Genomic DNA, 27,265 nt, shown 5'->3' on the forward strand with positions numbered 1-27,265 from the left:
AAAAAAAGAACTCTCACTTGGCTGGACATTTGTTTGTCCTTCATGGCTCAAGTCAAAATCAGAACACTCAACAGTTTGAATGGCCCCCAAACAATTCTCAGACTTGGCAGGTTCAACGCCCAATTGAAGAAATTAGAGCTTAAGGCATCTGGTACATATTGACAATAAAGGAAAAAAAACAGAGTCATTTGTTTTACTATGATTTAAAAGCAAAACAAACAAACAAACAAAAACCCACTGTGTCAAAGGGCAGTCATTAAATATACAATATGTTTGTAAAATCTCTTTGAAAATATAATCTCCTAAATATGTCATATTCTTGCTTAAGTAATTCACATTCAAATTACAGTTTTTTTCTTAGTTCAAAGATGAAGAGTCTACTTTGTTTTATTCCAAAGATATTATTTTGCCACATGATGACCTGGTTAACAGAGACTGAATCTCAAATTATATTTCCATAAGTATGAGAGAGATTTCAAAGAAAAAAACAATTTTAACCTATGAACTATTACTTATAAACTTAAGTTACATAGTATAAACTATAAATTGGATCTGTTATGCTACTCAGTAAGTCTGGAGCTATTTTCTCTCTAGCACCAAATGATATACCCTTAATAATATAACATACAACTTTTACCAACTATATTCACCTGAACTAAACAAAATTAAAATAGTATATCTGTTCCAAAAATTTAACTCCTAGGTCAAAATGAACTACCACTTTTTAAAGAATTACAAAATAATAAAATGCATATTGCACATTATACTAAACATCATTTAATTTTTTTTGATATCACAAATAATCTAACTTTTTTTTTTTTTTAAGAAACTCAGCAGCTTTGGTATATTATGGTCTCAAAAGACTCTTCAATAAAGAAGGCTCTGGTCGTTATTTTCCTAATATTTCAGAGAAACCATTCTCTATATTCTTTTTTTTTGAGATAGGATCTCACTGTGTCACACAGGCTAGAGTGTAGTGGTGCGATCACAGTACCATGCAACTTCAAATTCCTGGGCTCATGTGATTTTCTGTGAGTAGCTAGAAACACAAATGCATGCAGCCATGCCTGGCTTTTTTTTTTTTTTTCTTTTTGGTAGAGACAGGGGTCTCACTATGTTGCCCAGGCTAGCCTCCCAAAGTGCTGGGATTACAAGTATGAGCCACCACACATGGCCCATTCTTTCTACTTGTAATTAAATGATGAAATACTGACAAATTTTAAGTAACAACATTTATTCTTCTGAGTTATATATATGAAAATGAAAAAAATTACATGTGTATTTCTTTCCTTCATTTCTCAGTTTTCTATTTTTTTGTCTGTTTTTTTTTTTTACTATGGGGGAGAAACCTAACATTGTGCCAAGGAAGCTATTAAGAGCAGGGTTTCATTCTGAAATACAAAAGATTTAATATCATGGAAAAAAATTTTTTCACAGTGTTTTATAAAACTGCCACAAGTGGCAATTTTTAACATTTCACATTTTCATGACCACTTAATAAATGGTTTTAAATAAAAGTACCAGTTAAGCCAGCACGGTGGCTCCTGCATACATTAATCCCAGCACTTTGGGAGGCCAAGGTGGAAGGACTACTTCAGCCCAGGAGCTTGAGACCAACCTGGGCAACATAGGGAGATCCTATCTCTACAAAAATAATAAAAAACTAGCTGGGCATGGTGCACCCCTGTAGTCCCAGGTATTTGGGAGGCTAATGTAGGAAGATCCCTTGAACCCAGGAGGCCAAAGCTGCAGTGAGCTATGATGGTACCACTGCACTCCAGTCTGAACAACAGAGCAAGACCCTGTCTCCAAAAAAAAAAAAAAAAAAAAAGGCAGTACGAGTTAATAGAGAATAATACTTAAGTTATCCATGGATTTATATTATCCAAAACTGCTGGGGTTTTCCTCAATTGGCAAACATAACCATGAGTTAACTATACTATTCATTAACAAAAGACCTTAACTGTCAATAACACTCTAGAGTTGCTCCTTAAGACATTTTTTTTTTTAATTTTTATACAAGAGATACAGTATCTCTTAACGTAAGAGGCAAAGCATCTCTTACATGCTTTATCTTAATAGGCCAAGAGGAAAACAAACTAGAAACTTTTTATTTGAAAGTGGGTGTACATGTGTATGGGGTAAGAATTTCTTCCTGTAATACCATTTAAACTATAGCAACTCTATGAGCTAAAACATGGAAGATAATGTAAATAACCCCTTTCCACCATAATAAAATGTACTGTTTTTAGAATTACATAGGACTTTTAAAAAGTCAAAACATATAACAAATGAGAAAATAATTGATTATTAACTCCTAAACATTCCCAGATTTTTAAAGGGTATATATTTTAAAGAAAATAGTCTTTCTTTTAATTCTTCTGATAAAATGGATCTGAATTTTTTTGCAATTACATTTCAAAGACAATCAGATCTAAATACATTAGACATAAAAACAGCTACTTAATTTATTTACTATGTTTCTTCTTTTTCTTTAAGATAGGGTCTCACTAAGATATTTAGTATGTTCTTAATACTTATACTTACCTCTCTTTCTATGAGATGATGCCAAATCCAAATCAACATTTCGTCTGCCACTCTATTAAAAGTAAAAAGTAAATAAATTTTATTTGTGAAAAGTATTTTAAGATTAAGATTTAACAAAGTATTAGAATAAAAATCTATATAATTACAGCAATGTCTTGCTTATTCATCATTCAAGTCCAACAAATAATAAAATGTCCCTAAAAACTCACTGAACATAGCTTTAAGAAGGCTCAAGCACATAAAACTCTGAAACACGAACTCAAAAAAGTCACATAATTAACACTGCAGAGTAGCAGTTTTTGTTGTTACCTGTTTTCCGTTGGAATCTTTGTCTTTTATCTTTCAGATACTGTATGATCTTATTAATACCTTCTGGATGTCTAAACCCTTGCAATAGTGTCCTAGTATCCAGAATTACTACTCTTTCCTCTAGCTTCACTTTCCTTTCTTTTCAAAACTTCCGCTAGCCTTTGCTAGGTGTTTAAACAAAGATAATCTGATATCTCCATGCTAACAGAAAAGTAATAGTCCTAAACCCTCCGGTAGTATTTGAAAAGATTTTACATGTTTTTGAAAACCTATTAAAATAGACACATCTCAAATTGGTGAAACTACCGACAGTTTAATAAAGCAGTGAAGGCTTACAAGAACAATGAAAATATGTATCTTTGTGTATCTGTGCATCTGTTGGAGGTGGGGTATAGATAACTGCCTACTTGGCCCACATACATATCCAACCATAAACAAATCACATATACAACTTAAGCTTGTGCATAGACTTGACATTATGGTATTAGCAATTTCAATATACAATTCAAAAAGCTTGTGTCAAAAAAGTAAGGGTTGGAAGTGACAAAACAAGGCTGGGAGCAGTGGCTCATGTCTGTAATCCCAGCACTTTGGAAAGCCGAGGCAGGTGGATCACTTGAGGTCAGGAGTTTGAGATGAGCCTAGCCAACAAGGTGAAACCTCATCTCCACTAAAAATACAAAAATCAGCCAGATGTGGTGGCACGTGTCTGTAATCCCAGCTACTTGAACCTGGGAGGCAGAGGTTGCAGTGAGCTGAGATTGTGCCACTGCACTCCAGCCTGGGTAACAGAGTGAGACTCCATCTCAAAAAAAGTAAAGAAGAAACTAAACAGATTCATTTGAAAAATGTTATTATAGAAAATCTTTACTTGGTCACACATATACATGTGCCCATACTGCAGACAAACATTTTTTTTTTATATACTCACCCACCTATATATCAACAGAAATAAGTATTATATATTCTTGGACCATTTGGTGCTGGATAAAACACCAAATAGTCATCACAAAATTCCTCAAGGCATCAATGTGTCAGGAAATAAAACATTTTCATTACATAGTACCTTTGCCATGGGGGCTCATGGAAGAAAATAATCTCAGACCTCAGAAGCAGAAATATCTAGTTCTCTTCAACAATTAATTTTGTTTTTTATCTTTTAGACAAAAAGATAAAACCTCTGCTAGAGGTGGTGACCAACCTCTAGCAGAACACCACAGGATATACACCAAGATAAGAATATCTTACCCAGGGCTTTATTTTCCTCTTTCAGCCTTTTTCAGTCCTAATTCATTCATCTAAGTTATCCTTTGTAAAGTATTTACTTTCATATGCTAAATCAAATCCTGTGAGAAATGAGGGAGCTAGGGAATAGACTAGAAGGGTATAGTAAGAAATGTTGCTAAAAATGACACCCGTCAAACAGTTAAACTTAGGGCTGGTCTTCTCTGTGCTAAAACAGAGTAGATAACATGTTGTATGATACATTTTATGAAAGAAGGTTAAAACACAGATTTGACATTAAAGTGGTTAACTTCAATCATTTTAAAAAAGCATTTCATTCACTAACAATTCAGAGTAAATGAGATATCAAAGATATAAATCATATTCTTAAATAATCTCATATAGTATAGAAGGGTAATATTTCAGCTGGAAAACTCAAATTGTTCCAAGTGCTTGCTCCTCTTTATCCACCCCAGGCTCTCTAAAGTTGAAGGCTTAGCCCAGATCTCCCTTCATCTGAAATGGAATCTTCTTTCTCTCTAGTTCTTATCTTCTCCATCTTTTATGACACTATCTTTCTAATACTCCATAAGGAAACATGATAAAAAGTCAATCTGGCTTTGATTGTTTGTTTGTTTGTCTGAGACAGGGCCTCACTCTGTCACCCAGGCTGGAGTGCAGTGGCACAATCTTAGCTCACTATCGCCTCTGCCTCCCAGACTCAAGTGATCCTCCCACCTCAGCCTCCTAAGTAGTTGGGACAGGCACATGGCACAACACCCAGCTATTTTTTTTTCTGAGATGGAGTCTCACTCTGTCGCCCAGGCTGGAGTGCAGTGGTATGATCTCAGCTAATTGCAACCTCTACCTCCCAGGTTCAAGCAATTCTCCTGCCTCAGCCTCCTGAGTAGCTGGGATTATAGGTGCGCACCACGACGCCTGACTAATTTTTGTGTTTTTAGTAGAGATGGGGCTTCACCATGTTGGTCAGGCTGATCTCTAACTCCTGACCTTGTGATATGCCTGCCTCGGCCTCCCAAAGTGTTGGGATTACAGGGGTGAGCCACCAGGCCCGGTTGATATTTTTTTTTTTGTATTTTTTGTAAAGACAACGTTTCACCATGTTCCCAGGCTGGTCTTGAACTCCTCGGCTCAAATTCCTCAGCAATTCACCTACCTCAGCCTCCCAAAGTGCTGGGGTTAAAGGCATAGCTACTGTACCTGGCTCACTCATTTTTAAAAATGGGTTTATTAGCCTTTTAAAAAATTTTCTAAAAACTAAGTGAACAACCAGAAAATCTAAATGAACAATCTTGGCAATTAAATCTTAAGCTCAATCCTCCTCCATTGATCTGTTGTCCCCATTTGTAATTTCCCAAATGTTTTAAATTGTATTACCAAATTTATTCTTCATAACACAGTTGAGGCAAGTGTAACAAGCATGATTTTCCATTTCAAAGATAAAGAAATCAGGGCTCAGGAAGGCTAAATGTCTTGTACAGGTCGAAGTCCATAGTGAGTTTTAACCCTATTCTAAGTCAGATTTCATTGCTGATTGCCCAAAAGTATGCCACTTTAATTATATCCATCCTACTTTTTATATTTTCATTTCAGTGGAAATGAGGTATTAATCATTTGCAATATATAAAGCACTATGTAGGAGATATCAGGGGCATGTAGGAAAAATAAAAATCAAAAAATCCTAGATTCTTAGTGGGTTTACTGGGAAGACATACTAATAATACATAAATAAGTCCAACACTAACAGTGGATTATTAAAGACCCTAACAATTTGTCATGGGACAACTGGGAGAGTAAAGTAGCTAAGAAAGCTTTCTGGAAGAAGTAACATTTTAGACAGTCCTTCAGGGAAAAATAGGACATTAGCAAAGAAGCATAGGCAAACAGTGCTCTAGCAAAGGCTCAGGAGTTATGTTTGGGGTCTGGCAGATGAACTACTATGGCAAAAAATGCAGACCACTGCAAAAGAATACTGGTTCCACTTTCCCGAATCTTTGATTTCCAAGTAGGCAGTGTAGGCACTCCTCGATTTTATCAGTCTGTAATTTGGAATTGCATGGACTATCCAGCTCTCTGCAGTAAGATAAGATGTTTGAGAAGGAAAACCAGCAGGTAGGTGTTTTGTTGTTGTGTGTGTTTTCAAGAATTCTAACTTGGAGAGAAGTATCTAAGGAGCAAAAGAGGAAAAAGTAGGGAGACCAGTTTGAAAATACCTACTCCAGAAAAAGGTAATGGAGGGCTTAAAATAAAAAATGGAAAAAACCGAATGCATGTGGAAATTTTGCCACAATAGAATAGACAGTTCTATTGTGACAGTTCTATAAAATTATTCTAAAATTTTTTAAAATTATAAATAAAAAAAAAATTTTCTTGACTACCTACCATGTGCCAGGCACTATTATAGGTGCTTAGAATATAGAATTGAATAAAACAGCAACAAAAAAAATCCTGTCATTAAAGAGCTTATATTCTAACACAGGCTAAGACAAACTGATCGATGAATATAATAACTAAATTACACATTAGGTGTTTTTTCTGGTGCTCCAGAAAAAACAGAGCAAGGCAAGGGAGACAGGGAGTGACTATGTGGAAAAAAAGAAAATTGCCATTTTAAATAGGGTGGTCAGGGTAGGCTTTCCGAAAAAAGTAACAGAATGAAGACTTAAAGTAAGAGAGGGAGTTAGCCATGCAGACAATAGCATTCCAGTCCTAAGAAACAGCCAGTTAATGCCATAAAGAGAAGCTGCCCTATAGATTCATGGAACAGCTAAGAGTCTAGTGTGGCAGACGGAGAATCATCAAAGAGAGTAGCAGAAATCAGAGAGGTAGTGGGGCCAGAACATGTAGAGCCTTATAGGCCACTGTAAGGACTTAGGCTTCTAGTCTGAGAAAAGGGAAGTCACTGCAGGACTTTGAGCAGAGAAATGACATGATCTATGTTTTAAAATTATCACAGGGTTGGGAGCTCACATCTGTAATCCCAACACTTTGGGAGGTTGAAGGAGGAGGATCACTTGAGGTCAGGAGTTTAAGACTAGCCTGGGCAATAGAGCAAGACATAAACAATTTTTAAAAATTAGCCAGACATGATGGCACATGTCTGTAATCTCAGCTACTCGGGAGGTTGAGGCAGGAGGATTGCTTAGCACAGTAGTTTGAGGATGCAGCAAGCTACGATCACACCACTGTACTCTAGCCTGAGTGACGGGGTAAGATCCTGGCCCCCACACCACCAAAAAAAGGTGAATTATCACAGAGTGAGGAGACTAGATAATGAGTCAGATTGATCAGAAAAAAAATAAATTGACAGAGAAATAAATGAACACAGAGAAATCTCACTAGGCTATAAGACTGGGAGTGTGAAGTGGGAGCCTAGAGATATTAATGCAGATGAAAGAGAAAGGAGGAAGTATAAACAAAATGTCATGATACAATGAAACTTAAAGACACTGTTCAACTTTCTTTAGATGAGGAATCCTTTATGGAAGCCTTTTTTAAACAATAACTTTTTCTTAATGTAGCACTTTATACTTTTTCAAAAATATTTTCATATCCCTTATGTTCACACAATAGAGGAATATCAGAAATAAACATGGAGCTTATAGATAAGTCTATCTCAAATGCTAGTGTTTCTCTTTGAGCTGTCACATGATATGACTAAGATTCCATAGCTCTTTAACAGTAGAATCAGGACTAGAGGCCAAGTCTAACACATTACCATATAAACAACAGGCACTACCATCTTTATATCACACAATAGGACACTAAAGCTCACGGAGGTCATGGCACATATAGAATCGCACATAAGGCAGAGGAACAGCCAAATTGAAAACCTAGCTATCAATTAACTCCAAGTCCAAACTTCCTCAAATAGAAGCAATCTTCTAAATAATTTTCACTTTATATTTACCAGGGACAATGTAGTGTACCTTTACCTTACTTCCTTTTTATATAAATTAGCATCTTATTTATCTTTACTCTAAAATGCCTGCAGTCCAGATTCTGAGGCTTTTTTGATAGTTAACAGAGCTGTTAAAAGATTTTAAGTAGAGGAGGTATAAACAGATTTGTACTTTAGATATATTCGTCTAGTGAAATGTGGAAGGTGGGCACAAGGAAAGAGGTGAGGCAAAGTTTAAAACAGGGCAGTGGCAAAAGAAAAGGGAGAGGAGAGGACATTGGAGACACATTAACAATAAAATTTTTAAGACCTAACTAACTGGATTAGGAAGGGGTGGAGGATAAAGAGGTAGAGATAAGAAAAAGGAAGAGTCAAGGATGATCCCAGGTTTCTAGTCTGGATAGTTAATAATATCATCTACTAAAATAGGGAATAGAAGAGAAACAGGTTTGGGAGAGACAAGTTCACTTGTGGATAGGTTAAGATTGGGTAACCTGACTCATTTGGATGGAATATCCATCAGAGTCAGATATACGAATTTAGAGTTTAGAAAGAAGTCAGAGCAAGAGGTTGAAACCATTAACATGTATGTGGTAAATATCTATGCAATATAGTTATTTCTCTTAAAGTTCTTTTTGAAAAAAGTTTTTATATGTCTAAACCAAACATATTACTCTAACCAAAGCCTTATGTATCTATACTTTGAAAACAAAAATTCTTCTTTACTGAATCTGGGTATACCTACCAGTGCGTAACCCTCTTCATCTGATTCAGGTTGAGACAAATCAGATTCACTCCTCGATTTGATCAGTCTATAATTTGGACTTGCGTGGACTAGCCGGCTCTCTGCAGTAAGACTTTCACTCCTGTCTCACATGCACACAAAACAAAGTTATTTTATTTAGGATTGTAAGTGAACATAAAATGGAATGGAATTGGAGTACAGAGATCATATACACAGTGAGAAGTAATGTCAGTTGATAGGAAATCCTGACTCTTGTCCTAGCACAAAGCCCTTCTCAAAATAATTTGCATGTCACTAAACTACAGAGGGATGCAAGTAAGTTCACATGCTCTTTCATTGCTGTTGTTTATATATATATATATATATATATGAAAAATTGTGCCTGCTCATTTAATCAGAAATTTATAGTCCATGCAAAATCAGTATCAGTATTTATATCACTTCAAATTCATCCTAATCAATTTGCATTTCTTCTTTCATGTCTATGTTAACATCAGAACACTGTAACTTTGGAAACAAACCATTTCAGCGCATAAGGTAACAAAGGAAAATGAGTAGATAATGTTTTCGGTGTCTAGTCAGTCCCACCTGGTCATAAGTCCACCCCCTTCAGAGGCACTTGTTGAAGGTTGCTGCAACTGTCCTTCTTCTCTTCGCTTCTGAAGCTCATCTATCACAGGACTTACTCCTAATATTAACAGGGCACACCGATGGATCACGGAGTTGCATGCAGCAGTGTACACATCCTGACCCTCAGGAAGGTCTGTGCTGACCCTTCGCTCTTGCTGAGACTGAGGAGGTGGATCATCAGCTCGAGCCCCAGACCCTGCCCCACTGTTCATTCTATCTCGGTCTCGGCTACGAGCTACTTCACGGGCTGAGAGGAAACACTGAAAGATTTCTGTAACATGCAACACAAAAACAAGGTCTTAACACATGGGGAGAGAAGAGCAAAGAAAATAACAATAAAAATAGTCAAAAAGTTTGGACCAAAAACTTACTGAAAGAGGGAAAAATTATTTTTTAGACATTAAAAACAACACAGTTAACAGCTAAAGTTACATTTGAAATATATTAAAATGCTATATTTCATAAAAATTACATTAGGAAATACTAATCCACCTTTAGAGAATTTAATTTGATCATATTGCAAATGTTATTAATTAATTAGATCAGTGATTTTCAATGTATGGTCCCTGATCAGCAGCACCCACATCATCTGGGCACTTGTTAGAAATGCAAATTATCCCACCTACCCCAGCCCTTCCGAATCAGAACCCCTAGGAGGGGGACTCAACAATCAGTGTTTTAAAGGCCCTTCAGTTGATTTTAAATCCCATAAAAACCTGTGAAGCACTACGTTACATAAAAATAGCTGCTTATTTCTAAAACGTTCACAACCTTGGTATGAAAAATGTGAGGGAGGTTCCCAAAAAAAAAAAAAATTAAATAAGCACTGTCACTAAAGGTCTTTGCTGAAACAAAGAATTTAGTTTTAATACATGGGGCAAGACTGCCTCCAGAGTGAGACAGCATCACCAGGAATAACCATCTGATGCTAGTCTTTCCCTAATTCAAAGTGTAAAACATCAGTGGAGTTAAGGTTCTGATGCAGTGGTAGATATTTCACAATAGAAAAGAAATTTTTTGCACAAATTTGGTGTGAGGACGGTATTCTTTTCTTTCTTTTACTTTTTTTTTTTTTTGAGATGGAGTCTAGCCGTGTCGCCCAGACTGGAGTGCAGTGGCACGATCCTGGCTCACTGCAACCTCCACCTCCCAGGTTCAAGCAATTCTCCTGCCTTAGCCTCCCGTTTTGTTTTGTTTTCTTTCTTTTACTTTTTTTTTTTTTTGAGATGGAGTCTAGCCGTGTCGCCCAGACTGGAGTGCAGTGGCACGATCCTGGCTCACTGCAACCTCCACCTCCCAGGTTCAAGCAATTCTCCTGCCTTAGCCTCCCGAATAGCTGGGATTATAAGTGCCCACCACCAGGCCTGGCTAATTTTTGTATTTTTAGTAGAGATGGGGTTTCACCATGTTGGCCAGGTTGGTCTCGAACTCCTGACTTCAAATGATCTGCCCGCCTGAGCCTCCCAAAGTGCTGGGATTATAGGCGTAAATCACCATGCCTGGCCTGAAGACAGTATTCTTAATGGGAAATTCAGGCCAAAAAAGTTGGTAAAATACTAGATTCATCAGTTAATATGGAAGTACAAACTTTAAAAACTGATCTGTATATTTTATAGAACTGTGACAGTATTTTCATTATGCTATTAAAAGTCCCTTGTTTCCACAAAAAAGTCAAAGCAATAAGCCCTCTCAGAGTCCAGAGCTAGAAATCAGTGGTTAAGAGAATGGTTATTGGTGCTTGAGGCAGACCTGGTTCTAATTCTAGCTGTTACTAACTGTGGCCCAAGTCATACAATTTTGCATCCTTAAATCTTAGTTCATCTATCTTTAGAATGAGGTAATACTAGAACTTTAGATGGTTGTGAAAATGACTTAATCTATGTAAAGCACCTGACCCAGTGCCCAACATATATAGATGCTCTAAAAGCATAGCTAGTTTGAAAAGTATTAGTTCCCAGATGACTATCATTTTTTCTTGTATTATAATTGAAGGTTATACTTTGTTACTATATTTTCCCCTTTAGTCTGCTTCCAGAAATTTCTAAACTAAGTTTACATTCAACTGCAAAAGTTCCCTCGGCCTAGGTTTTTAAAATACAATTATTTTCCTGCCCCATCTCCAACTCCCATTACTCCATTTAGACACTTTTCCTTTTGTTTAAATCATGTTTAGTCTTGCTTCAAGCCCCCTCAAAAATCATTTTTAGAAGTATGCAGAACACAAATAAGTTGATAATAACATAAGTGCCAAGTGGACTGAGATACAGACAATCTCAACACCAAATGCATTGGTGACCATAATGTTTTAGGGTACAGACTGAATACACACTTTAACCTGAAAAAGCCAAATCACTCAAAAGACACTAATAAATAAATGTTTTAAAAGCTCTGACATTCTCTTTAAACATATAAATAATTACCTTTAAAAACTATCTGTAGCCTTGGAATACAAAAGTATGAAAAGTTTTATTCACCCAGTCAATAGCAGTCTCATGTATATTCTTGCTCCCTATCGAAATAGCAGTGTAGTCAGTGGATGAAATTTATAATTTTAAAAGTTCCACACATGGAAAACAATATGACTCTCCTAACAGGGATAGAAAAGGACTCTCCTCCTCACCACACAGAGGTCTTCAAAGCTGATGGACAACTTGGTGCCCCAGAGGACATATTTTGAATGACCCTATCCAATGACTCATGGGTTTCATTTCATGCATGAGGCTCAGTGTAGCAGGTACTAACATTCCGGCTTCCAGAGCTTCTCAGCCCTGAATATGTAATCCAAAATCATGAGAATAATACTAGCACAGTTGTTAAAGGCCCGTGAAATGTCAGCTAATACTAGCACAGTTGTTAAAAGCCCGTGAAATGTCAGCTAATACAAATTGAGATCACCAGCAGAATATAAAGTCCTTTCAGATAAACTATGGAGAAACTTTGCCTTTCTCTTTCAAGTTAGTTCCTCTATGAAAAAGAACGCCACAGTTTGTACCTAGAAAGTAAGAAGGGTATACTCACTGCCAGCTGTCATCACTTCATGTTCTCGTTCCTCCTCTTCATCCTCTGGCTCCGGATGCCCTTCCTCCCGGTCTCTCTCAGCCTGTTCTTCCATTTCAGCTTCTTCATCAATAGTTCGAGTAAATGAATGTTCCTGAGGATCAACATCTGCAGAGTCTTGGTTTTCTGATATCTTAAAGGAATTATCAGAAACTATACTAAACACGCTTTTTCAAAAATCTTTTTAAAACTTTAAAAAACCTTAAAATTGTTTATCATGGAAAATATTGTTGGTATCAGTAATAACACATGAACTTTACTACAAAACCTCAAAAGATAAATCTTAGATTAGAAAGAATATATGTGTACAAAATATATACACAACACACATATGTTCTTCCTTCCTCAGTATTTTGATTAAAATGTCATTCTGTAAATTGATTCACATCTATATTGCTATTCAGCTGTAAATTCCCACAGAGCTGCAACTTAAATTGTAATGAACACAATATCAAGCATAAAAGATCACTAAAGCACATAATTTTGAATACGTTCCATTTTCTTCAAATTGTTTATGTTACTATTACTCTGTATAAATAACGTTTAATCATTCTAAATTTAAAATGGTATTGCTTTTAATTTTTTTTCTTTAACTTTGCCCCCTGAACAAACTAAAAATCAGAAATCTGTCAAGGACAATGTTAACATTTCTCACAGTGGTTACTACCTAGCAGTCATCTAGACAAGGGAAAGAATCCTTATAACAGATACTCAGGCAGTCATAAATGCCATTCAATATAAAGCACAAATGAAAAATTTTAATTATATCCTCAGATCCATCACAAAAGTTATCTGTGCCTCATGACTATTAAATAACCTAGGAATTTCACGGAGTTGGGGACACTGAGGAGTCAGACTCACATACTACATGTCATTTATCCCCATGTATGAGTTTTAAACCTGAGCCTCAACAAAATGGCAAATACATTTCATGGACTTTGAGGGTACTAACAGATGCACAAATACTAAGTCAATATATACAAAAAGTCTACAAATGGAGAGACAGAGTTTGGTTTTTTAAATCTAAGGACTAAATAGTGGAGTGCAAAGCATCTGATTAGTTAAGTTTCAAGATAAGCACTATAAAGATAATGTTTTTTAATCCAGGTTTGCATTTATAATTTTTGGATAATGTTATCAGGATTACCAAGCACTTCAGAAATTATCTCCTTTTTGCTACAAGAATTACTTCTGGACTGTTCTTAATAAGTAGTTTCAGCCATGTATGGTGGCTCACGCCTGTAATCTTGGCACTTTGGGAGGCCGAAGCGGGCACATCACTTGAGGTCAGGAGTTCAAAACCAGCCTGGTCGACACGGTAAAATCTCATCTCTACTAAAAATAGAAGAAATTAGCAGGGCATAGTAGTGCATGCCTATAAACCCAGCTACTCAGGAGGCTGAGGCAGGAGAATCACTTGAATCTGGGTGATAGAGGTTGAAGTAAGCCAAGATCAAGCCACTGCACTCCAACCTAAGCAACAGAGTGAGACTCTGTCTCAAAAAAGAGTAGTTTCCATTTTCATTTCCAATGGGAGACAACTCTAATCATCAGAAGGCCTATTCAGCTAACAATGATTCCCCATTTGATTGTATCCTTTGGTCCTAGTTGTGTCTTCCAGAACAAGGAACACATTTATTTTCTCTCTTATAGAGAAGTTCTTTAAGTATTTTTAAGGCAGCTAATATGTGACATACACACGCATATCCCTCCTTGGTTTTCACTTCTCTAAGCTGAACATTTTTTATACTTTCTAGTCCTTGTGTGAGATGACTTTTGGACTTTATCAATCCAAGGTATTTCTTAATGTCCCTCACAAATTATGGCACCCCAAATTAAACAGGATAATTCAAATGTGGTCTGATCAGCACAAAGAGAGGAATAATAATTTCTAAGATTTGAACCATTCAATTTGTTATTAACATTTATGCAGCCAACTAAACTTTCTTAGAACCCATATCACACTTGGTAAATGTGAGGTTAAGTAAATCTCAAATCTTTATTTTACTACTAGAAAAAGAACTACTCAACATGTACTGAACACATGCGATAACCAAGGCACATTTTTTTCTCACATAAACCAGTAAAGAGCTAGCTCTCGAAGCTTGCAGAAAAACATAGAAATTAATTGATTTCAAACTTTACCCATCTATCCCGTGATGATGACCTGGTTTGAATAAGTTCAAGGTTCTTGCAAGCAAGTAAACGACTTCGAACTTTATATACACAACGGTACACTTCTGATAAGCTTTTACCAGGTTGATATCTAAAAGAAGAACCAAAATAGAAAAGTTACCTAATTTCTAACATCATGAGAGGAAATATTTGTCTGAGGATAGTTTTAAGTTACTTGCCGGCTTTCTCCACATGCTTGACTAAGTAAATTTGTGTGTTTCAGAAGAGCTGCAAGAACAAATCTAGACACAGTGTCCAAGAGTGACTCATTACTTAAAGTTGCACTGTCCCAATCTGAAAATAAAAACGATGCATTGACATTTAAAAGGGCTCAGAAAACAGTTCAGAGGTAATTTTTATAGCTTTAGTCATCCAACACCTGAATTTTATCATCTTTCTAAACAGTTACTTAACAAATGCACCTCATTAGATCTCACTTATTGTTCCAAGCGCTGAGGACATCGCAGTGAACAAAACTAAATCCCTGATCTAACTGAGCTTATGTTCTTGTTAGAAGGAGGGGGCCGGGAGAGAAAATTAAAAAGAAAACATTAATATGACAGGTAAGTGCTCTAAGGAAAAATAAAACAGGGCAAGGAGAACAGGGAATACTGTACTATGTGAGATTACTATTTTATAAAGGGTGGTCTGGGAAAGTTTTTGATAAGGTTACGTTTGAGCAGAGATCCAAATGAAGTGGGTGAAGAAGCCATGTGAAAATGGGTCCTCTCAGGAAAAGCTAGTGCAGAGATTCTGGGATGGGTTCAAGGCCAGTGTGGCTGGAACAAAACGTGCATGCAAGGAATGAGTAGAAGACACGAGAAAGCTGGCTAGGGACCAGATCCCAATGCCCTTGCAGGCCAGCACAAGTACTCCAGGTTTTACCCTGAGAAAAATGAGAAGCAGCATCAGAAGGCTTTGAACAGAGATGATCTAACTTGTATTTTTGAAAGCTCACTCTTCTCAGTGGAGAACTGACTTATAGGGACAGCAATAGTAGAAGTAATTATTGCAGTAATTCAGGTGAGAAATGATGATGGCTCAGAAAAAGGTAGGAGCAGCGAAGGTAGTGCCAAGAGGCTAGAGAGTCCATAGGCATTTTGAAGGTAGAATCGACAGGATTTGTTAATAGGTTAGATGTGTGATGTGAGAATATGACAGAAGTCAAAGATGACTCTAAATGTATTTATAATGCAGTTGGCATTTACTGAGAAAGGAAGACCACAGGAAGTTTTGAGGGCAAGGAGCTGGAATCAGGAGTCTAGTTTTAAATACTCTCCATTAGACATTCTAGAGAAGATAGTGAGTAAACCAGGTTGCATATACATGTATCTCGTATTCAAAGCCATAAAAGTGTATACTGTGAATACAAGTACATTTAAGTAGGTAAGAAATGAAACAACATGTCTTAAAACAGAAATTAAGACATGTAATTGAAAACCCAAATCACAACATTATTGATGAGGACCAGTCAGGTGCTTTTTCTTCCTTCTTTTTTTTTCCCCAAGAGGCAGGGTCTCACTCTATTGTCCAGGCTGGAGTGCAATGGTGACTATATAGCTTACTGCAGTCTCAAACCTCTGGGCTCAAGCAATCCTCCTGCCTCAGCCTACTAAGTAGCTGGAGCTACAGGCGTGAGCTACCACACTCGGCCTCTTTCCATTCTTTAATTTTGTGTTGGCATACCAGTATTTTAACAATGTACTTTAACAATGTAGTATATTCAGTAGATTTCAAATGGGGGTCGGACAGTTATTGTCCACTCTGCTCCCAGAAGGACTGATAGTCTCTGTTCATTTGTCAGATTTGCTAAATATCTGGGTTACTTATAAACAAAACAAAACCAACGAAAAACGCCCTTGAAAAATTTTTACCCTCAGATTAATTTTGATTCTTAATTCTTTCTTAAACCTCCCATCTCCAGAGATAAAAATATTACACGTTGGTTTTCATTTCTGTATGCCTAAGTCAGAAATTTAAGTTCAGACTTATCCTGCTTTATTGGTGAAAAAATAGACAAGAACAAATATGCCAGATTTTAAGAAAATCTTACAGTCCACAGAGAATCATAGAATGACAGTCTGTATTATGTCCAAAATTTTTCCTCATCAGACTCTTAAGAAATCATTTGTGCCATGGAACTGCTTACTATTCTGAGAACTGCTAAGACTAAAAATCCAATAAGACTCCATTTCAAGGAACCCAATATTCAATTTTAAAAGCAAACTAAAGTAATACCCTTTGCCATGTTTTAAATTTAGCAGGGATTATTCTACGCAATTTTTAAAATAATGGGTTCTTTTAAAACACCTTCATTCTTTGGTGTTTGGTATGTTCATTTCAGACCAAACACCAAAGAATGTTTCCACTATTCAGGTATAAAATCTATGCTTACAGTACATATGTAATACAACAAACAAACCCATACAACAAGTTTTTATTCACCTTATATCTAGTTTGTTTTTTTTAAGTTCTCATTGTAAGGTAATAAGTGATAATGTGATACAGAAAACCTAACAGCATATCCCAAGCAAATGTTACAAATATAAAATATCAGAAAATACATCTTAGAAAGTAAACTTTTCCCCCCCTCATTACCTTAGTATTTCAACTCTGGTAGAAGTCACCACAACAGAATGAATGAATAAATGATTAAGAAACAAACCAAATGGGACCAGCGTGGTGGCTCACACCTATAATCCAAACACTTTGGGAGGACGACCCAGGTGGATTGCCTGAGGTCAGCAGTTCGAGACCTGCCTGGCCAACATGGCATAAACCCCATCTCTACTAAAAATACAAAAATTAGCTGGATGGTGCATGCCTATAATCCCAGCTACTTGGGAGGCTGAGGCAGGAGAATCACTTGAACTTGTAAGAAGGAAGTTGCAGTGAGCTGGGATCATGCCACTGCACTCCAGCCTGGGCAACAAGAGCGAAACCCCCTCTCAAAAAAAAAAAAAAAAAAAAAAAAAAGACGAGATTAAACTTTCAAAGATGTCGTCTTTCTGGTAGATCTGAATAATATGTAGTATCTCATTTCATTTCTTTATCAAAAATAAAGGCCATAAAAAGTAAAAATGTATTTATTTTTGCCATTTTTATCACACAAGGAAGAAAATCCAAAAAAATGGGACAAAACTAAAGATAGGGTAAGACAATGACATGGAGAAAGAAAACTAGAGATAGGTGATTCTGAACAATCCCCATCATTGTTTAAAAAGCAGAGGAGCTAAAAAGAAATCAGGTATATTCTTTGAAAATAAGTACATAAAATTACTTTTCTTTGTTGTTTGTTTTTTGAGACAGAGTGTCTTACTCTGCCACCCAGGATGGAGTGCAGTGGTACAAACACCACCTCCTGGGTTCAAGTGATTGCTGTGTATCAGCTTCCCGAGTAGCTGGGATTACAGGCACGCACTGTCACGACCAATTAATTTTTTTGTATTTTTAGTAGAGACAGGGTTTTGCCAAGTTGGCCGGGCTGGTCTCGAACTCTTGGCCTCAAGTGATCCTCTCACCTCAGCCTCCCAAAGGGCTGAGATTACAGGCGTCAGCCACTGTGCCCAGCCTATAAAATTAATTTTCTTAATCAAATAATATTAGAAACTGAAATACTGCCACATACTTGCATAGTACTTTACCATGGCAGTTAATAGTACATCTTACCTCAAACTGATATCTTCACTAACACTCCAAAGTAGGCAAAATGTTTTACAGATGAAGAAATACTGACCACACCTAGAACTTATACTTCTAAGTACATATCCCTTCAGTTATTAAACCAGGGCTTACAAAGGGAAGCAAATCATTAAACAGACTCTTAAAATAGATCCATTTACATAGCATGGAATTCAATAGTCCTCCCTTTTCCATGGTTTTGCTTTTCATGGTTTCAATTACTTGTGGTCCAAAAACATTTGTGCTCCAAAAATATTAAATGGAAAATTCCAGAAATAAACAATTCATAAATTTTAAGGTACATGCCCTTCTGAGTAGGAAATCTTCTGAAATCTCACAAAGTCGCTTAGTAACCCTCTTGGTTATCCGATCAACTGCTGTAGTATCACAGTGCTTATGTTCAAGAAACCCTTATTATTATCATTTTTTTAGACGGAGTCTTGCTCTATTACCCAGCTGGAGTGCAGTGATGCAATCTCAACTCACTGCAACCTCCGCCGCCCTGGTTCAAGTGATTCCCTTGCCTCAGCCTCCCAAGTAGCTTGGAACTACAGGTTCGTGCTACCATGCCCGCGCTAATTTTTTATATTTTAGTTGAGATAGGGTTTCAACATGTTGGCCAGGATGGTCTCGATCTTCTGACCTCATGATCCGCCGACCTCAGCTTACCAAAGTGCTGGGATTACAGGCGTGAGCATCCCCGCCCAGCCCAAGTAGCCTTTATTTTACTTAATAATGGCCCCTAAGTGCAAAAGTAATGATTCAGTTAACATATTATTAAAATTATTCTATTTTATTATTGTTGCTGTTAATGTCTTACTATGCCTAATTTCTAAATTAAACTTCATCATGTGTAAGTATGTATACACAATAAAAAACGTAATGTATATAGAGTATGGTACTACCTGTGGTTTCAGGCAATCTACTGGGGGCCTTGGAACATATCACCCGCAGATATGGGGAGACTACTATACTTTTAATAAAATGATTACCTATAAATCTATTACGTAAATCTCAATTTTCACATAGTACATTTAAGTGGAAACACGTATATGAAGAAATAGCTACACTATTCTCCACAAAGGGAAAAACAGATTGTTTAAACATGTTATTTATAAAATACCTTTTCATATTAAAAAAAATAGGGCGATCCGTGTGATTTTCATTAATATATATTGCATATATATTTGTGAGCATTACGAGCTAACTAAAAATTTACTCCCTTTATCTTCTTTTTCTTACCTTTACTAACAGCATAGTCCTGCATGCTGATCCAAAGGCTTCGAGCAGGCTCTTTAGAACAACCCAGTGCCAAGTCTACATAGACAGCAATTTCAGGCCGCAATTTATAATCAAAAGGCTTCTGTTCTTCATTTCCAGAAAGTGCTACTTCTAACAGGCAACTCATACACTTATCTAAAAAAAAAAATACTCAAGTTACCAATTTTAACTTCATAAATTTTGGTGCTACAAGTAAAATCTTACCGCATTTATTTAATGCATATCAAATGATAAATTTTAAACCATTTTAAGTAGATGCTACCAAAGTAAAGTCCTTTACTGTTTTTCAGTTGGAGGTAGTATCACCCCTCTTACATTCTCCAGAAGGATGTGACACTCCACCAAATGTGACACTCTAAAAAAAGCTCTAGCATTTTGTAGTCAAATGCTCTACCTCTGAGCTATACACCCCAGCTCTGGCATTTTGGCAGGCAGAGGCCAGAGAAACTAAATGTCCTACACATGCAACAGTCTTGTGTAAAAAAACATTGCCTTGCTCAAAATGAAATGGTATCCTCTGAGAAACAAGGAACCATTCAAAAAGAGCCTAGACCATTTTTTAACAGACTTAAGTAAAAATAATCAGTTAAAAATGATCCATGTAAAAGATACCATGAACAATTTCTCAATTGATATTTATATTTATACAGGTGGTTCCTAACTTTTCAGTAAAACATTTGATATTCAGAATTCATTTCACATTTAAATAAACAAAAAAAACCATGTTCTAAGTGATGGTGAGGTTCTTAGGCTAGTACTAAAAGTCAATTTAACCCATAATATAACCGAATTATTGTATAGTTATAATTTTACAAAGGCTAACCTTTTTCTAATACATACAAGTAAAATAAAATTTTAATAGTTTCATGATTTTATAATTTAAAAGTGAAAATATTAAACTGAAATTGATTTAATATTCAAGGACAGTTTAATTGAGTAATAGAACAGAAATATGAGGAAGGTAGATATAGAAATACTCTTGTTCTTGAGAGGTCCTTTAGAATTGTCACAAGGTTAAACACTGATAGCAGTGCAACTATCTTTACCATGTTAAATATCCCTTGAAAATCCATAATTTTAATTTAACAAAATATTTCATAAATACTTGTCCAGCATTCATCAGCCATGGCCAAAATCACTTTCTGGTTCATACATGAAATGAATGTACACTCATATTTGGAAACAGAAGAAAATCCTCAACTACTTCCCTCATTCCTACTCTCCAACCCTCCAAATCCTGAAGCATAATCTTTCTCATAATTTGCTCTACTTTTTCTTTTCAGCTCTCCTCCTTTCCTTCTTTTCTCTCAATCTCTCTTGGACCTTCCTTCATGGAAATGTTGAGTCTCTTTGTCTTATCAGAGAAATAATAAATTTTAGATCTAATAATGTCATGTAGTCTGTCTAATACAAATCATTACTTTATAGACTCAAAATGAGAAGCCTAGAGGGATTAAAGGACCAATCCTAGATAAAACAACTGATCATCTGCAGTACGGGGTGAGTCTTCATGTTTAGTCTAGGAAAGGGTCTGCCAGCAAAATATACAAATGGAAGATGATGCAGAAGGGAAACCCTAAAGGCACTGTAAATGGGGAAGAAAAAATTAGGACTCACATAACATAATGTCAGCATGAAAGCAAGACAGGCTGGGAGAAGAGACTGCCACTCATAACGGAGGGATGCTGCATTGGTAAGTCATGGTTAAGTATTCTTACAGTGCTTTACATTCCATGAAGCAGTTTCATAACCCCCAAGCTTCGAAAGATAAGTGATGAGGCACTGAATAAGATGACTTGCTCAAAATGAGTGACAAATATGACAGCGTAGGACCAGACCTACAATTTCTATTTCCTTTGGGGGCTCTTTTCACCATACAGTGCTGCAGGATTTAACCATTTTTCTTAGGGATCTAAGTCATAGTCCCAGATTTCCTACGCTGCTAATGTTGCAATTGGTGCCTGTCAGTTCTCTATTTAGCAAACTCAGAATAAACTTCACCTGAGGTACAAATAGGCAGGTATTTTAAACGTTACAGAGAAGCAAATTACCTAATTGAGGAGTGTCCATTTCTACACCGTCACTGAAAAGTGGCGTTTTCATCCAATATGCAGTGTCCTGTTCCTCTGGAGACACAGGGGAGCCCTGAAGCATGCCACCAAGACACCGCCCAATAAGGAGAGCAATTGTTCTTTCTAGATCCACAAGCCATACCCAAGACTGAGCTGGCTGAGGTAATGGCAGACCAGCAGGATCAATCAGTTCTGGCCCTCCTAAAGACAAAATCATTAGTAATTGTGTCTTTATCTCATACTTTTAAGATTCAAAATCTTTCTCATGGTCCCCTACTGTACTGCAATAAGGTATTGATGCAAAATATTTTACAATGAAAACACAAATTATAAAACTTTCTATATTTTTTCTTTTTACTGGGCTAATTTAAAATAATATCCAGAGAAGTTACGTAATCAAATAAAATTCTCCTTGGTAATGTTACTAATTTTAAGATAAAACATATGACAAATTATTCCAATCAATTATATTCCTACTTTTTATTATCCAGACCAAAATTCACCATCTTTAGAGAGTACTCTGAATTTATTCCTCCAAAATCAATATACAAATTTATCCATTAAAATGACACTCAAGATTGTCTAATGTTTTTTTAAAGCATGAATTCAGAATTGTCTTAATATCCAGACCCATGCTTTTTTTGGGGGGTGGTGGGGGGTGGGGGGAAACAGTCTCATTCTGTCGCCCAGGCTGGAGTGCAGTGGCACGATCTCAGCTCACTGAAAATTCTGCTTCCCAGGTTCAAGCGATTCTCCTGTCTCAGCCTCCTAAGCAGCTGGGATTACAGGCATACACCACCATGCCCGGCTAATTTTTATATTTTTAGTAGAGACAGTGTTTTGCATGTTGGCTGGACTGGTCTCCAACTCCTAACCTCAAGTGATCCACCCGCCTCAGCCCCCCAAAGTGCTGAGATTATAGGCCTGAGTCACTGTGCCCAGCCCAGACCTATGCTTTCTTATTGTACATTTGTTTTTAAAAGTTCTTCACTTCACAAAATGACAGCTATAAAAAACACACACCAGTAAAATAAAAATAGAGATCGACAAACCTAAAAAGTAGTTATTTGAAATGACAGTGGGCAAGTTATCTAAAAGGAAAATAGATAAACCACTAAAAAAATTACTCAAGAAGAAAAGTTGACACAGATTCAAAAAACAGGAATAAAGAGGATATAACCATAGATATACTAGAGATTTTTTTAACCATGAATATTATAAACAACTTTATGCCAATAAATTTGAAAACCAACAAAATAACATTTCTGGAAAAATATACATTTCCAAAATGGATGTGAGAAGAAACTAAGATGGAAGGGAACACTAACCACTGAAGAAAAGAGAAGTGGCAGAGTCTGCCTACAAACAAAACACTGGGGCCAGACAGTTTCATAGATAAATTCTTCTAAAACTGAGATAACCCCTGTCTCACACAAATTATTTCAGTGTATAGGAGAAAAAGGGAAGTTGCACATTCATGCTATGAGATTAGTATATTTTGGTAGAAAAACTAGGAAAGGATAGCATGAAAAAAGAAAATTATAGAAAAATATCAGTTATAATATATGGAAGAAAAAAATAATATGTACAGAAGAAAATATACAGAAGAAAAAATATACAGAAGAAAAAAATAAAACAAAATGATACCTTACTCACCTGACAGACTGAATCTTATCAAGTTCTGAGACACTTCAGAAAAGAATAAACCTGGACTATCTCCATATAAAGCCTAATCAACATCCTGATATGGTTGTATTTTTCTCTTTTTTTTTTGCTGTGATATGGTTGTAAACTTGACACTTGGACTAAGTGACACTTGGTCACTAAACTGTATAATGTTAAAATAAGATAGGCCCGACAGGGCGCGGTGGCTCAAGGCTGTAATCCCAGCACTTTGGGAGGCCGAGGCGGGTGGATCATGAGGTCAAGAGATCGAGACCATCCTGGTCAACATGGTGAAACCCCGTCTCTACTAAAAATACAAAAAATCAGCTGGGCATGGTGGCGCGTGCCTGTAATCCCAGCTACTCAGGAGGTTGAGGCAGGAGAATTGCCTGAACCCNCGTCTCTACTAAAAATACAAAAAATCAGCTGGGCATGGTGGCGCATGCCTGTAATCCCAGCTACTCAGGAGGCTGAGGCAGGAGAATTGCCTGAACCCAGGAGGCGGAGGTCGTGATGAGCCGAGATCGCGCCATTGCACTCCAGCCTGGGTAACAAGAGCGAAACTCCGTCTCAAAAAAAATAATAAATAAATAAATAAAAATAAAAATAAAAATAAAAAAATAAATAAATAAAAATAAGATAGGCCCTCAAGGTCATCTTTCCAACCCCAATGCTTTCCAAGAGAAGTAACCAAGGCTCTAAGAATAAGTGACTTTCCCAAGATTATAGAGCAAGTTACTAGCAGAGCCAAGACTAAAATCTAGATTCTTTCACGCTCCAGCATGGATTCTTTATAATAAAATAAAAGGCCTTAATTAAACTTGAAAAATTTTTAAGATTTCAGTGAGGAAGTCCCTTAGATAGGCTCCAGTGGAAAAATACAGTGATGTGTGCAAGAGGAACAACTTTTCTCAAAGGCATTAATTGCTCGTTTATTGCTTTACTTACCATGAAGAGGCCACTGTAACTCCTGGTCTTCTAAAAGATCTGCAGCTGGCAGGAGTCTATTAAGGCAATCAAGAGGTGGCAACAGGTCGAGGAGGTAACTCAATAAAGGCCGAGCCACTGACACAGGGAGTAACAGCAGGGAGTTAACAATCTGGCAGAGCATACTGCCTGCAGCTGAGACGTATATCACATCTATGAAGGGCAAGAAATTAAACATGGGACAATTGTTTCAAATGAACTTTTAAAAAAGGAACCTAAGAAATATTATTTTAGCATAGAACTAGAGTAGACTCATTCAATAACTCTCCGTTGAACACCTACTTGGTAGCTGATGTAGTATCATGTTTACTCTCTTTCAGAAAGCACCACCAACAAACATTTTACAGGAAAGCATATGTATCCTCCATGCCAATAAATTCTAAGGATTGTAACTGTTTTCCTTAAAATGCATTATGAATTTCTCATTCATTAATTTATCTTCATTTTATAATTTACTCTAGAAATATTTATTGATATAACAGGCACAATTCTAAGTGAAAGGGATAAAGCTATGAACAAAGTGTCAAAAATTCTTGTCCTCTTGGTGCTTACCTGCTAGTGAGGGAATATTTTTATAGTTTTTAAACTAAACTTACTTTTTAAAAAAATCAAGATAGGCTTAAAACGTGTTTTTATAATGCATATTGGTTTTAAATCAATTTTGTTTCAATATTTCATTGTGTATCAGGGCAGAGAGGGCCATTCAGAAATTAGCTCAGTTTGAACATATTTTAGTTGCTGTGGAACAGCCAAACAGAAGTATCTAATAAGCAATGGTTTCAGTTTCACAGCTTGTTTCTTTTTTTTTTTAGTGGGGGAACTTCAGAGGCAACTGGTTTGAGTGAAACATTAAATTTTAGTTGTCTTTTCGATAACAAAGAAAAAACACCCAGTAGGCAATTAAAGAAGACTCTAGGGTTCAGGAAAGGTGTTCTCAGCTAGATGGAAATATAGGAGTCATTAATATACATACGGCTGTTAAAGACACTGACACTAGATAATGCCATTGGGGGAGAAAAGAGGACTGAAGGCCAAATTCGGAGGATCCTCAATATTAGAGGGCATGTCCAAGGAAGAGAAGCCTACAGGAACCCACTGAAAAAGAGTAGTCAGAGGAAGAGGAGGAAAAAAAGAACTGTGACTACACAGAAGCCCAAAGAAGAAAGAATTTCAAGAAGGAAAGTGAAGAAATGGTAAATGCTAAAGAGAGAGGTAAAGAAAGAACAGGTTTTTTTTTTTTTTTTAAAGACCAGATTAAAAAAAGCTCACTTTATGCCATTTAAAATTAATCTTTTTGAGTTTATATCAACCAATGCCTTTAAATTAGGCCTCTGTCATGCCAAGCAGGCTCTTTTTAAGATCAATCACTGCTAACACTACCCCCAAACTAAGATTAAAGGAATCTTCAATAGAAAGGAGATTCAAGATCATTCCTTTTCCAGTCAGAGGCTTCTGGCCCTCTTAAGACTTTGGAAATGCAAGTATTCTTGCTTCTTAACCACTGCTTAAATACGAAATGAAATAATAAAATACCAAACTCACCTCTTAGTTTTTCTCCAACACTGCCATTCCAAGGACTTTCTGTGAGCAAATTTGCAGAACGTGAATAAATATCTGTGGCATGAGGCAACAAAAGCTGAAGATGTTTATGAAGCAACGCCACACTGCTCGAATTCTAAGGAGAAAAGTTCCTAAATTATTACTTCTAAAGACTCAAGGTCCAAAAATATCATGGCCTATCCAGATATCTGAGTTTCAAGATCCCTGATAGATCATCATAAAAAACAAATAAATTACATACCTCACTAATGTTATTGATATGGCAAAATGCCAGCAGCTGTTTCTGTAATGAACATAGCAGTTCATGAAGATGAGCAGGCTGACTGTTTTCTGATGATGACGTTCCAAGTAGAAATTTATCACTATTCTTTTCTAACTCTCCAAATGCTTGATCCTAAAATGACACACAAAGGAAGTTTATATTTGAAGTGTTTGAAATTGAAAGTAACGTCCTACCATAAATCTGATTTAAGAAGCATTATATGGGCCGGGCACAATGGCTCACACCTGTAATCCCAGCACCTGGGGAGGCTGAGGCAGGTAGATCACCTGAGGTCAGGAGGTTGAGACCAGTCTGGCCAACATAGCAAAACCCCAGTCTCTACTAAAATTATACAAATTAGCTGGGCATGGTGGCAGGCGCCTGTAATCCCAACTACCCGGGAGGCTGAGACAGGAGAATCGCTTGAACGCAGAAAGTGGAGGCTGCAGTGAGCTGAGATCGCACCACTGCACTCCAGCCTGGGCAATAAGAGCGAAACTACGTCTCAAAAAAAAAACAAACAAAAAAGAATTACAGCCTTTCTCCCATTACCGATTTTTAAATATTTGCTATAATTCTTATGATACTAGCTATTAGATGGTAAAATTCATCAAGTAACTTCTACTTGGTTTTTCCATTAAAAAAAAAAAAAACGAAGTAGCTGGGTGTGGTAGCTCACACCTGTAATCCCAACACTTTGGTAGGCTGAGGTAGGAAGACTGCTTGAGGTCAGGAGTTCAAGACCAGCATGGGCAACACAGCAAGACTTCATCTCTACAATTTTTTTTGTTGTTGTTACAATTTTATTTTTTTAATTAGCTGGGCATGGTGGTGCACACCTCTAGCCCCAGCTACATGGGAGACTGAGGTGAGAGGACCACTTGAGCCCAGGAGTTCAAAGCTGCGGTGAGCTATGATAGTGCCACTGCACTCCAGCCTGAGTAAGAGAAAGCCTGTCTCTAATAAAATAAAAATATAAATAAAAAAAGAGATATGATAACTAGATACAGTGTATGATCCTGGACCAGATCCTGATGGGGAAGGGCTGGGTCAGAAACTGTTATAAAGAACACTATTGGGGCAACTATAGAAATGTTAATGTAGACTATATATTAAGTAACAGTTCTGTATCAATGTTTAATTTTCTG

The 27,265-nt window shown here is 36.7% G+C and overlaps 1 protein-coding gene across 12 annotated transcripts in view; it reads right to left on the reverse strand.

Moving 5' to 3' along the window:
* HERC1 (HECT and RLD domain containing E3 ubiquitin protein ligase family member 1) overlaps nucleotides 1-27,265 on the reverse strand; it is a 230,823-nt gene that overhangs the window by 93,056 nt on the left and 110,502 nt on the right. For 10 of the 12 annotated variants that reach the window (XR_005196792.1, XR_005196793.1, XM_037731214.1 and 7 more), the window contains 11 exons: nucleotides 26,097-26,249; nucleotides 25,838-25,970; nucleotides 24,257-24,448; nucleotides 21,623-21,844; nucleotides 19,533-19,706; nucleotides 14,789-14,903; nucleotides 14,580-14,700; nucleotides 12,396-12,567; nucleotides 9,336-9,675; nucleotides 8,748-8,868; nucleotides 2,548-2,599 (listed from right to left, as the gene is read on the reverse strand). Coding sequence is in view for 10 of the 12 variants with exons in the window: in XM_037731214.1 (XP_037587142.1) it covers nucleotides 2,548-2,599; nucleotides 8,748-8,868; nucleotides 9,336-9,675; nucleotides 12,396-12,567; nucleotides 14,580-14,700; nucleotides 14,789-14,903; nucleotides 19,533-19,706; nucleotides 21,623-21,844; nucleotides 24,257-24,448; nucleotides 25,838-25,970; nucleotides 26,097-26,249 (1,795 nt within the window). In the remaining 2 variants the exon portion in view is untranslated. The remainder of the gene's footprint in view (nucleotides 1-2,547; nucleotides 2,600-8,747; nucleotides 8,869-9,335; nucleotides 9,676-12,395; nucleotides 12,568-14,579; nucleotides 14,701-14,788; nucleotides 14,904-19,532; nucleotides 19,707-21,622; nucleotides 21,845-24,256; nucleotides 24,449-25,837; nucleotides 25,971-26,096; nucleotides 26,250-27,265) is intronic. The other 2 variants (XM_017508102.2, XM_017508100.2) reach the window with 1 other exon arrangement.

This window comes from Cebus imitator, unplaced genomic scaffold, assembly GCF_001604975.1.
Source record: "Cebus imitator isolate Cc_AM_T3 unplaced genomic scaffold, Cebus_imitator-1.0 Scaffold386, whole genome shotgun sequence".
Classification (NCBI taxonomy): Eukaryota; Metazoa; Chordata; class Mammalia; order Primates; family Cebidae; genus Cebus; species Cebus imitator.